The sequence below is a fragment of the Orycteropus afer genome, unplaced genomic scaffold (genome assembly GCF_000298275.1).
Source record: "Orycteropus afer afer isolate SDZICR_OR568_19922 unplaced genomic scaffold, OryAfe1.0 scaffold00136, whole genome shotgun sequence".
Taxonomy (NCBI): domain Eukaryota; kingdom Metazoa; phylum Chordata; class Mammalia; order Tubulidentata; family Orycteropodidae; genus Orycteropus; species Orycteropus afer.
The window spans coordinates 1,775,361-1,788,543 of NW_006921723.1; the positions used below are offsets into that span (position 1 = coordinate 1,775,361).

Consider the following 13,183-nt stretch of genomic DNA (forward strand, 5'->3'; position numbering starts at 1 on the left):
TCCTAGAGGCAGAAATAGGGATCTCACTGCCATCAAAAGACAAGAGCTGAAGGTGGCATGAAGTGTGCCCTTGGACTCAAGATCTCTGTGCTGGACCTCCTTGGCAGAGAGAGAGTAGAGACCACTGCCTGAGGCGACAGCAGAGAGACGGCAGTAGCGAACCAAGAGGCATGAGATAGAGTGGCAGTCTTGCCAGCCCACGGAGCAGGAAAGCTGAGTGTCTTTGGGCAGGAGGCTTCTGGGCAGAGTGGAGTGCACCTAGGTGCACCTATGGGCAAAGTTAACAGAACTTTGTAACACTTGCCTGAGCAGGGCAGAGGCCAGGCAGAGAGACTGAGGGCTAAAGAAAGGCGTGCCTGAGGGCATGGCTGACGGGTGCTGTCCAGATTAAAGAATTGTATCCTGAACTCATATCTGAATTGTAACCTGCTACTTTCCTAATAAACCCCAATAGCATGAATATTGTCTGTGAGTCTGTGTGGCCATTGCAACAAATTACTGGAAGCCAGCAGAGAAGTGGTGAGTGCTGTGGAGGGACGGCTGGTGTCGGAATTGGTAAAAAAAAAAAAAAAAAAAAGGCTGGAGGTGGCAGCATGTCTGGTCTCATAGAAATCAGTCTTGGGCTGCTGGTGGTGATTCTGTCTCCCTCTCGTGAAGTTAGAGGTCAGAAGATGCTGCCCCCACATCCTTTTTACATTCTTATATTAAATCTGTTTCTGTTAAAATATCTCAGGTGGTTGCTTTCCTGCCTGGATCCCTGCCTAATGAACTGCATATGACACATGATAAATTATGATACATTTATACAGTCAGACGCCATTGCAGTGCAGAAAGCATGAGTGTGGTTGGCTGATGCTGTTATTACCATCAAGTTGGCTCTGCTCTTGGTGACCTTACGCACAACAATGAACTGCTGCCAGGTCCTGTACTGTCTTCACGACCGTTGGTATGTCTGAGTCCCTTGCTGTGGCTGTTCTCATGGAAGAAAACCAAACCAAACTCACTGCTGACGAGTCAGATCCGACTCACAGTGACCTCTTCTTGGGTTTCTGAGGCGGTATCACTACGGAAGTAGATTGTCCAACCTTCCTTCTGAGGAGTGGCTGGTGGGTTTGAACCGCCAGCCTTCTGGTTAGCAGTCAAATGCCTTAGGCACTGCGCCACCAGAGCTCCTTCTCATGGGAGAAGTCCCTCACTCTCACCAGCATCTGCTTTACCAACCATGATGTCCTTTGTTAGCCACAGGTTTATCCTGATGACATGTCTGTCCATAGCAAACGAGCCAAAGTCTCACCATCTCACTGATACTTCAGCATTCTGGTTGTATTTCTTCAAAAACTGATCTGTTTGTTCTCCTGACAATCCAGGGTATATTCAGTATACTCTGCCAATACCACAGTTCAAATGCATGAATTTTTCTGTCTCCCTCTTTCATTATCCAACATGCACCTAAGGCCATTGGAGAGACCATGACTTGAGTCTGACACACCTGAGTCATCAAAGTGACATCTTTCCTTTTTAAAACTGTAAAGAGGTCTTTTGCAGTAGATCTGCACAATGCAACACATCATTTGACATCTTGATATATGATGACATGATATTGACATACATAAGACAACATTCATACCTTTTTCCTTGATCAGCCCCAAATTCTCTCAGCCCATCTACCACAACTGCTTTTAACACCCACAAAATAAACCAAAAGCCAATTGTCATTGAGTCAGCCCCAACTCATGGCGGCCCCATGTGTCTGAGCAGCTTGTTAATAATGTAAATAAAGTACCTGGCACCCTTGTGGGGGTGGGACCATGCAAACAAGGTGTATGGAGCCCTAATGTGGGGACTGGTCAGTTTTATAATTCTGCTAGGCTTACTGAGCCCTCCTAGAGGCAGAAATAGGGCTCTCACTGCCATCAAAAGAGAAGAGCTGAAGGTGGCATGAAGTGTGCTCTTGGACCCTGAGGGCTTTGGATGGCTGATTCCTTGCAAATCAATTACCAAGAGTATCTTCTGAGGTGGGAGCTCTGGTGGCGTAATGCCTAAGGCGTTTTGACTGCTAATCAGAAGGCTGGTGGTTCAAACCCACCAGCCACTCCCCGGAAGGAAGATTGGGCAATCTACTTTCGTAGTGATACTGCCTCGGAAACCCAAAGAGAGGTCATTCTGAGTCAGGTCCGACTCGACGGCAGTGAGGTTTTTTTTTTTAATCTTCTGAGGTGTCTCTGGGTGGTCTTGAATCCCCAGCTTTCCAATGAACCATTTACACTACCCAGGGACTCTGGACCTGGGCATGCTCGTTCTAAACACCAGGTGTTTCCATGTCTGGCGGCTGGCAGAGAGAGAAACAAAACTGAGATGATACTGGGTACCTTGCCTTCCAAACTCCCACAGTGCCTCAGACGGGGGTGTGCCGTGGGTGTGCCAGGCTGCAGGGGCGTCTGGGAGCCACAGCTTACACTTTCCCACCTCTGTATGGAATGAGGTTTGGGCAGCTGTTGCTGTCAACCCACCACTTCTCCCTATTTCTTATCATATGTTAGTGTTAAGAACAATTGTGTAATTGTACGACATGTAATTATAGAAACAATTGCATGTAATTGCAGGATTAGGCGTGGAGTAATTATAATGCAACACAATAAAGTATAAAATGAAATGCAATCGTACATAGATCAGGAATTACATAATTGCATTTCACCCACCAAGAGATTGAACGTGCCTCTTTGTAAAGCTCCCTGGGTGACTCCATTCCGTCGAGAGGTGCAGTGAAGAAGAGGTGGGGATCAAGTGGAGTTAGGGTTGTTGTTGTTATGTGCTGTCAAGTGGGACCCAACTCATAGTGACCCTTCCTTGGGTTTCTGAGGCGGTATCACTACAGAAATAGATTGCCCCATCTTCCTTCCAAGGAGTGGCTGGTGAGTTTGAACTGCCAGCCTTCTGGTTAGCAGTAAAGTGCCTTAGGGACAACGCCACCAGAGCTCCTGGAGTTAGGGTTAGGAGGAGGTAAACTAGGGTGAGAGGCATTTGGTGGTTTCATGATAGACTTGCCTTCCACGCATGAGACATGGGTTCAATTCCCAGCTGATGCCCCTCATGTGCAGCCACCACCTGTCATTGGTTTGCGTGTTGCTGTGATGCCAAACAGGTCTCAGCAGAGTTGGTAGACTAAGGTAGAGGAGGAGGAAAGGCCTGGTGATGGAGTTTGCAACACCAGCTACCGAGGGCCGAGGGCTCCCAGCCCAGCATTATCCGACGTACTGCTGGAAGGGGAGCCCCCGAGGTTGGAGGGCATTCAAAATACCCAGTGGCTGTACTGATGGACTCAAGCACAAGGCCAGGCCACGTTTGGTTCTGTTGTTTGTGGGGTTGTCATGAGTTGGAGTGGAATCTCCAGCAGCTAACAATGACATAGAAAACAGACGGACACGGAGTGTGGGTTGAACTGGGGAGTGTGTCCCCTGGTATTTGTGTTCCTAAGTGGCTTGAGTGTTGTAGAGGAGCTTTTATGATGTAGCCAATGTGTTGTAGTTAAAAGCAACGGCTGTCCAAGTTCTGGGTTCAAATTCTGACTTGGCCCCCACCTGGCTGTATGAGCACCAGCTATGTAGGGTCTGCGAGCTTGCCTCTGAGGCTTCTGTTTTCTTCTCTGTGAAGTGGGGATGACGCCAATTGTGAGCGAGCTGGGTTAGTGGGCATTTACAACATTTATACCACCACCACCACCTGCACATAGTAGGTGCTCTCTCCCCTGCCAATATGAGCACGCAAGGCCACTAGACACATGTGGTTGTGTGCTTTATCTCTTTTTAATGTCTGCTGTTAATAAAATATTTTTACAGAGACCAAAAAGTCAGAATAGTGCAAAACATCTCAACACCATGCACCCATGACCACTTCTGGTTTGTTTTAAACATTTGTTCCAAGTCACATATTTACAGAGAAATGGGGCGTCTGTCTTGACGCCAGACTGACGTGGGTGGAATTTAAAAAAAAAAAAAAAAAAACGACATTTTTGAATTCACATTTGCAATCACATGCTTAGAGAAGGTGGGACGCGCTGCCTCCCTGGACTGCGGACTGGAACGGGGCGGGCGGGGGAGAGGGGGTGCAGAGGTGGGGTCTGGGTCCCCCTGCCGGTGTGGCCGGGAAGCACACGGGACCCTCTGCCAGTGATCTGTACTGCGAGGAAGTCCCTATGCCTGGGGGATGGGGAGGAGAAGAACAGGGTTTTACTTGTCACCGTCAACTTGATTGCTCTCTTTAAACAACAACAAAAAGGCAAAGAGGAAAAGCAACACGGGTCAGCGAAGACGACTTTGGTCCTTGACGACTGTTAGGGAAAGGGGAGGGGCGGGAGGGGGGCCAGGCGGCAGGGAGGGGTTTCGAGATGGAATCGAGCACCCCCCATGCTTCCTCTCCCCCTCCAGCAGCAGAGTTGGGGCCACTTGGGGCTGTCTCCTCTCTGCCCCGCCCCTCAGTGTCCCCATCTGCAACAAGGATGGGGCAGGGGAGTGGACAGAAGGGTCTCCAAGGTCCCAGCCAAGGAGGTCCCAAGGATTTCTGGCTGGGTGTGGAGTTTTTTGCATCTCTGAAGAGGACACAGGTGGATGAGGTTTTAGTCTTGGGTCCTGAAAGAGTGGAGGATCTGGGGGCACAGTCGGCTTGTGGCCTTGGTGGTTTTTCTTGGAGGACAGACTGCTATTGCTGCAAGGTGGACAGCAACCACTCCTCCCTCCTGACCCCTAGTACTTTTTTATCCTGTTTCTGGGTCTCCCTCTCCATCTCTTCAAAGTCTTTCTCTGTCCCCCTCTGGGCACTATCTCCCCCTTCTTACCTTCTCCTCTTTCCCTGTCTCTGTGTCCTGTGATCCACCTCCACAGGGCTGGAACCCTACTATGTGCCACCCAGGTCTGTGTGGGAGGGGAAGGCTGGCACAGGCAGATAGGGGTTTGGGGGCACAGCACACACAGACCCTCCCCCTTGACATAATTCAATGAGGCAAACCTTCCCTCCCGCCCTTCTGTGTCCACCCTATGCTGGGTGAAATTAGGACTCCTGAGAGGCCTCAACCCCTAACCTGGTGAAAACACAGCTGAACACAGACACCCCAGTTCCATAGGGTCAAAGCTGGGCCAGAGTGAGGACACAGGTTGACTGAAGGTAACCTGATGGAGAGCAGGGCTGTGAGCTTCCTATGGGAAGGGATATTTGTGATGGGTTTTGAAGGATGAATAGGAGTTCTCTGGGGAAAGAAAAAAAGGGACACAAAGTTCCTAAAACAGTTCTAGCCTGGGAGTCCTAAGTCATTCAACAAATACTCTATCTGTGTGACTGGGCCAGTGCTGGGAACCCTCCTCACAGATGACGTGTGTGGGCGTGCGCATGTGCACAACACACGCATGCACACACACACACACAGATATTCCCATGGAATCTTTGGGGAAAGATCTTGGCTCTCCCAGACTCCCTTTTTCTTACCATCTATCCAAAACTGTCTCCTTTCAGGGCCACCCCAGAGTACACATCACAGATCACCTCCCTTTTGGGCGTGGCTGGTGGTCTCAACCCTGAGTCCCACCATCCCCTTTGTTGGCATTTTAAGTCTTCTGCCCTTCAGTGCATGTGACTACAAACTCTCGCCACACCATTGCCTGGCCTGACTCTCGGCCCTGACTGGAGACCACTATCCTATGTGAGAACTTGCATCCTAAACTCTGGTTCAAAACTTCCAGTCACTCAATCCTGCCAGAATTTAGAGGACTCGGAGGACACACAGCATCTTTGGATAAATTTGAAAATGGTGCCATTTCCTCCAGATACTTTTGCAAAAACCATACAAAAACAAATCAGTTGCGGTGGAGTCAAACCTGACTCATGGTGACTCCATGTGTGTCACAGTAGACCTGTGCTCTGCAATTTTCGACTGACCTTTTGCAAGCAGCCAGGTTTTTCTTCCAACTCGCCTCTGGGTGGGTTCGAACCTCCAACTTTTTAGATAGTAGCTGAGCACTCAACTGTATGTGCCACTTAGAGTTCTTAGATACTTGCCCATACATCAGGAAGCCATCACCATAAACATGTAACGCTACCACACTAAGGACAATGCCAGCACCATCTCCTCAGAGATGTTGGACCCTTTGGGCAGTGCACAACTGAACCAACTGTACTTAGCAGTCTTGGGGGCCAGCTGAGGGCAGATTTTGCTTTTTGTCAATATCCTCCAAAATCTTTCCAAAACTTTATTCCATGTCCTGAAAGCACTTTGCCGCTTCTCTGTCCCCTTCCAACTGTCCTCAAATGGTCCATTCTCCACGAGGCAGCCAGAGGGAGCTTTTGAGATGAGAAATCCATTCGGGTCTCTCCCTATTTTTAAAATCTGTTGTTCCAGGCTCTTAGAGGAAAACCTAAACTCCTCGGTGCTGCATAAGAGGCCCTGCCTGGTCTGACCTCTGCAGATCTCCCTGTCCCCATCGCCCCCACTGTCCCCTCACCTGTGTCCACACTGGTCTCCTCACTGTACCTCAAACCCCCAATGCCCTGCCCCCGTCCCTTGCCCTCTGGTTGGAGCTCTTGTTTCTGCAATGGAGGTTCCTTCTTATTGTTCACTTCCCCTAAGATGTCCACTTCCCCTCCACAAGCCCAGCCACTCTATCTCAGCCCCTCATTTCATTTCTCCCCAGCATTCAGCACAATCCAGAAGCAACTTGTCATAAACCCACGTGCCCAACAAAGAAAGCAGGACCTGAAGCTCAAACACAAACCGTGCTAAACTAGTTGTTGTGTACTGTTGAATCGACTCCAACTTCTAGCCATCCCCTGTACAGAGCAGAACTGCCCCATCGGGTTTCCTAGGCTGAAATCTTTAGAGAAGCACGTTGCTAAGTCTTTCTCCCACGGAGCAACTAGTGCATTCAAACCACCAACTTTTTAGTTAGCCGAGAATTCAATCACTGCACTACCAAAGCTCCTTTCAAAACCAGCAGGAGCCAGAAAAACTTCCCAAAAGGTATTGTTAAAACATAGGGACCCCTGACTTTGTGGCACTTTCCCCCATATTGTCAGCTGAAGCGCTTTAGGCAGGGGAATGCCCCATTTCAGGGGATCCTGAATTTATGAAAGAGATTTTGGAAAATAAACTCTGAACATGCTTATATAGTCTCTCTCTCTCACACACACACACACACACACACACACACAGCCCTCTAAAATTTCTGGTCTGTTTTTTCCTGCCTGGAGGGTTCCGGGAGAGGATAAAAGGGTTGGAAAGGAGCCTGGGATGAGAAGACCCCATCCTCTGTTTTGTGAGGAGGTCAAGATTGCTCAGAGCACTCCCCCTGGGGTCCTAGTGGAAGGGACAGGGAAGAAGGCTCTTTGCTTGGCAGCCAGAGGAGGGAGGAGGCAGTGGGAGCCTTGGCCCAGGACCCCCACTCTATGTAAGGATGTGGAGAGGGCCCCCGAGGGGGAGTTAGCAGCAATGGGGAGCTGAGGTGGGTCACTGGCCTCAGCCCACCCTTCAGTGGGGTATGGGGGCCAATGGGGGTGAAGAGGGGGCGTGGCAGTGGGATCCTCCAACGAGTCTCTAGCAGCTTTCTGGGCATCAGTTTCACCATCTGTCCATTAAGTGGGTTGAACTCCATGATGCAGAAGGACTGGGTATGTAGGGGAGAAACGGAGAACCCGCGAGAGGAGTGGGAACGGTGCGGAAGGGGGGGCCCAGAGTCGTCCCCTCGGACCCCAGAATGTGAGCGCCCGAGGGCGCATGTGCTTTTGAAATCCTCTCCTTCCCCCTCCCCCCGATTATTTTTTGCACACAACCACAAAGGGACTCGAGTCCTCCTGGGGAGCCTTCAATCTGCATTTTGGGCCCTCCAGCCCTCAGACCACCCCAAGGGGCGCTCCAGAGCCCTGTCCCTTGCCCAGGCCCCAGACCCCAGGGAGCTGAGAGTTTCATACTTGGCAATTGGTCTGGGGCCCCGAGAGCTTTGGGATCACTCTTTATGGCTTTTCCCGGGGACAGGGGAGTGGCTTCCCCCAAGAGGGCGTGGCCTCCTCCAAAGGGGCGGGACTTCCTCACCTCCCAGCTCCAAAGATCCCTTAGACGCTGGGGGCGTGGCCTCAAGTAGGAGATGTGGCTTCTTCCTTCCTCTCGCCCTAGGGCATGTCCTCCTAGAGAGGGCGGGGCGACTTCCGCTCACAATTCCCCAGAGGGGAAACTAAGTTAAAGGCGCAGACCCAGGCGCAGCGCGCGTTTGGCGCGGAGGTTCAGGGCGTGGCCTCTGCGAAGTCCCGGTGCATAGGCACCGCCAGACCCCAAAACCCCGCGCAGGCACAGTGCCGCCCGCCTACTCCACGCAGGCGCAGTACCGCCCACCCGGCCCGCGCTAGGGCGCAGGCGCGGCACCACCCTCCTCCGCAGATCTTGTGTCGGACTTGAGCTTGACGAATTCCTTGGCCACCTCGTCGTTGCTGCGCTGCGAAAGGATGCGCAGCACCGTGAGGCCCGTGTCGTCCATGTGGATGCGGCGGCCGAGTGGCAGCCAGCAGGCGGCACTCCCGCGCTGGGCCAGCTCACGCAGTTGCAGCACAGCCAGCCCCACGGTGCGGTCCTCGCGCGCGAAGCAGTAGTCCTTGACGCACACCTGCAGCTCGTAGCACTCAGGCCCCACGTCGGCGCTCAGTGTGCTGCGGGGGGGAGGGGTGTGAGGGGCCACGCCCAATGACGACGCCCAACTCCGTGGCCACCCCCACGATTGCCCACACTAGGCTGTGCCCCGCCCCGGGGACCCCGCCCCTACAGCCCTATTGCTTGGTAATGCCCACACCAGATGACATCCCACCCCCGTGACCGCCCACTTTTAGGTTATACCCCGCCCTAGGTGGCCCTGTCCCCACAACCCTGCGTGGGCCACGCTCACCCCTGGGGATGCCCCCTCATCTATATGACTTCCCGCGCTAAATCACAGTTACTGTCCCTTGGTGGCAAGCACTCAGAGGGCCCTACACCAACCGACATGACCCCATTTCACAACCACTGCTCTAAACCACACCTACACCAAGTGACTCCACCTTGTGACTTCCCCCGTGGGTCGGCCCAGCCCTCCAAAAGTGGCACTCATGCTCCCTATGATTTTGATATCTAAATCCCTCAGGATGGGCCACACACCCACACACTGAGACTCTGGCTGGGCCTGCCCCCATGCAGTGACATCTGCCAGCCTACACCTGTTCCCTAATGAACCAACTTCTCCACCCCAAGTGACCCTTCCATCATCACTCTAATACCAGGCCATGCCCACACTCTGAGATGCCTGCCTTGGCAGGCCCCCCAACAAAAGCCAGGACCAAACTCCCACCTGAGCCCAAAGCACCCCCAATGTGTCCCCAGGTTCACCCCTCCTTCCCCCACAAACCTCTCCTTACATGACCTGTTATGAAGTCTTAGCACAGGTGACACCCACACTGTACCATCTCTCCCATGACACTGGGCTTCTGCCCTCAAGCACTCCCCAGTGACCAGCCCTGAAACTCCCTGATCAAGATCCCTCTCCACGCCACATCCACACTGCTCCCCCCTGTTCCTCCCCCTCCAAAAGGAGGTAGCATTCCTAGTTAAGAAGTTACTCAGGGCCCAACCCCAGGTGATACCTGGTCCCCTTTCCCCCACCTAGGTGGAACTCCTCCTCCCAAGGTTTTTCTTAGGTGACCTACCTTCCAAAGCCTCTGAACAAGAAACTCCTCCAACATGACTCCATTCTGGCCCTTCAACTCCCGGACCTCAGGAGTTCCCACTTCTCCCAGGTAATCCCATCTGATGCCTCTTTACCCTTCCTTGTTTTCCCCCAAGAACACCCCCAACAGTGTCTTGCTCTAACACTCTGTAAGGTTCACACTTGACCCAAAGAATTGCCCCCTGGGACTCCACCCCCAACCTGGGTAACCCACCCCAATACACCCTGAGTTATTTATGTCCCCAGGTGCTCATTTTCCTCCAGACCCAAGCTCACTGCTGCCCACCTGGAACCTCACTCCTGTGGTGCAGTGGATCGCTTTTACATGGCCTTTCTCACCATGGTCTTGTAACTCCCACCAAATGACTGGGTAAACGCACTGCCGTGGAGGCAGATCCGACTCATAGCAACCCCTCCTTGGGTTTCTGAGGCAGTATCACTACAGAAGTAGATTGCCCAATCTTCCTTCTAAGGAGTGGCTGGTGGGTTTGAACCACCAGCCTTCTGGTTGGCAGTCAAATGCTTTAGGCCCTACACCACCAGAGCTCCCCAGTGACTGGGAAGGACTATGCAAATGATTGTGGCCTAGGAAGGGGATTGGATAGCTTGCTGATAATGCAAATAAGGTGCATGGCATCCTTGGAGGGACAGGACCATGCAAATAAGCTGTATGGAACCCTAATGAGGGTTTCAGTTTGGCATCTGGTTAGACTTAAACCATCTTAGAGGTGGACAGGGGGACCTTACTACCACCAAGAAAGAAGAGCTAGGAGTGGAGCTGTCCTCTGGAGCTGGGATCCCTTCACTGAGAACCTCTTAGGCCAAGGAGTCAGAGAGCGAGCTGGAACACCAGAGACAGTGTGAGATGGTGAGAAGCAGCGGCAGAGAAACGGCAGGAGAAGCAGGAGGCCAGCAGGAGATGGCTCTGTGAGCTTCCTGCCATGGAGCCAGTAAGATGAGTGCCTTTGGGCTGAGGCTAAGTGGCGTGCCCCAGGGCACTTACTGTTGGAGCTAAAGAGCTCTGTAACACTTGCCTGATCAGGTCAAGGGGCAGCTAGCCCCAGAGGCCTAAGGGCTGAGGGCCAGGGAGAGCTCTGTCTGTAGGCATGGCCCAGCTATGCTATCCTGACTGAACTGTATCTGGAGTCATTTCTGATCCTGAATTGTAACCTCTTACTTCCCTAATAAACCCCATAACTGTGAGTATGGTCTATGAGTTCTGTGTGGCCTTTGCAACCAATCATGGAACTCAGTAGAGGAGTAGAGAGTGCTGTGGGAGGGACAGCTGGTGTCCCAATTGGTGGAAAGGTTGGAAAGTGGAGATATGTCTGACTTCCCCTCATAGGAATCAGCCTTGGGCTGTTGATTCTTCTAAGCTCCTTGTGAAGTGAAAGGAGTTAAGACACCATCAGGCCATTTCTACAACTCCCCAGGTAACTCTACCCTGCACCCCCACCGACTCACTCTTGACTCCGTGATCCCCCAGGGTGACACTGCTTCCTCGCAGCGCTCCTGTCCAAGTCCATTCTTGACTCCAGGAACCTCCATCTGGATGTGACCTCACTTCACCTCACATGATACCCACCCTCAAGCCCACACCAAGCTGAGTTCTTGTTCCCAAGAGCCGACTCCCTCTAGCGACATGACCCAACAGCCTGAGCAAGGTCCAGTCCTGACTCCAGGAGTCCCTGTTCCCACAGGATCCCAACCCTGACCCAAGCACCTGAACGCTTCTCACACGCCATTGTTACCCACACACCCATTATCAGACCAGAGTCTCCAGCCCCAGAAATGGCCCCACTGACATACCCCTCTGCCCACACTTCCCTTTCCTCTGCGGATGCCCTCATCACAACATGACCCCCACCTTTTCCCCACTTCATCCCCCTTAAAACACTCACTGCCTCCTTGGGACCTGTCTGCCCCCCCAAAGTGACTTCCATTCCAGTGTCACCTTGACTTCACTCCTGTGCCCTCCCAGGACATGCCCCTCCCATTTCTGGCCCCTCAGACATCCCTCCTGACTATCTGCCCCTGAGGTTCACCTGGCCGGTACCCCTCCATTCTGTTCCCCCAAAGCATTCCATACTCACAACTGGAAGCTCTCGTTGTACTTGGGAGCCCAACTGTTGTTCTTGGATTTGGTGGCAAACTTGCGCTTCTTGTCGCTGAGCTGGGGCCCGATAATGTTGACCTCAATGAATGGCCGGAAGATGCCAGAAGTCTGCCACTTGAGGTCATTGGCAGCCACCACTGTTCAGGGAAGTAGAGGGTAAGGCTAGTCAGGATCCCAGAGTGGGATCTAACAGAAATCTGTGGATTTCAAAGCTAGGCTGAAATAAAGACTACATTTCCCAGCAACCCCTGTGGCCAAGTGTGGTCATGTAGTTCTGGCCAAGGAGATGTGTGAGAAATGAATGTATCAACTTCTAGGTTGTGGCTTTAAAAAGCAGGGAAAGTGCCCTAAACTTTGCTAATCTAGCTGCAGGCTGGACTGGTGGGTGGGGCTGAGCTCTTTGAGACCCTAGAGGGAAGGAAATCACATTGGGGGGATAATGCAACAAAAGATGGAAGGAGTCTGGATCCCCAATACTGCAGAGCAACCACATCAGCTCTGTTGTTGTTGTTAGGTGCATCAAGTTGGATCTGACTCTAGAAACCCTCCTTGGGTTTCTGAGGCGGTATCACTAACTGAAGAAGATTCCCAATCTTCCGTTGTTACCTCAGGAAAAAAAAAGAAAAAAACTGTTGCCATAGAGTCGACTCCAATTCCTGGCAACCCAATGGGTGTCAGAGTATAACTGGCTCCAAAAGATTTCCAGTGAGTGACTTTTCAGGAGGTTTTCAGACCTTTCTTCCAAGTGCCTATGTGTGAATTTGAAGCTCCATCCTTTCACTTAGCAGCTAAGCACATAAACCATTTGCACCACCCATGGAAAAAGAAATTCTCCATCATCTCAGAACGGTCAGGTCCATTCTTAAAATTGCTCAGGTCTCCCACTTTGAGATTCTCTTTTGTTCTTTTTTTTATACTTTATATCCAAACATCTGCAAACCCTCCTCATTCTGTATTTTCAAAAGAAACAGAAAAAACCTACCACTTCTCCTAGTCCAACCTTCTTGCCTAGATTATTGTAGTAACTTTGTAACGGGTTTCCCTGCTTTTAAGTTGCCCCTCCTCCCCCATAAAACCAAAACCAAACACACTGCCATGAGTTGATCCTGACTCAAAGTGACCCTATAGGGCAGAGTAGAAATGCCCCATAGATTTCTAAGGCTGTAAATCTTTGCGGAAGCAGACTGCCTCGTTTTCCTTCCATGGAGGAGCTGGTGGGTTTGAACCACCAACTTTTTGGTTAGCACCTGATTGCTTTAACTACTGCACCATCAGAGCTCCTTTTTGTTTAAGCCACTGTTATTTTAAGGCTTGGGTACAACAGCCCAATCTGTATTCTAAT

General features: G+C 51.6%; 1 protein-coding gene across 1 annotated transcript in view; it reads right to left on the reverse strand.

The window, feature by feature from the left end:
• Positions 1-8,378: 8,378 nt before the first annotated feature.
• Positions 8,379-13,183, reverse strand: part of UNC13A (unc-13 homolog A) — a 66,658-nt gene continuing 61,853 nt past the window's right edge. The window contains exons 44-45 of the mRNA XM_042781591.1: positions 11,819-11,978; positions 8,379-8,679 (exon numbers count right to left, since the gene is read on the reverse strand). Of these exons, the coding sequence (XP_042637525.1) occupies positions 8,379-8,679; positions 11,819-11,978 (461 nt within the window). The remainder of the gene's footprint in view (positions 8,680-11,818; positions 11,979-13,183) is intronic.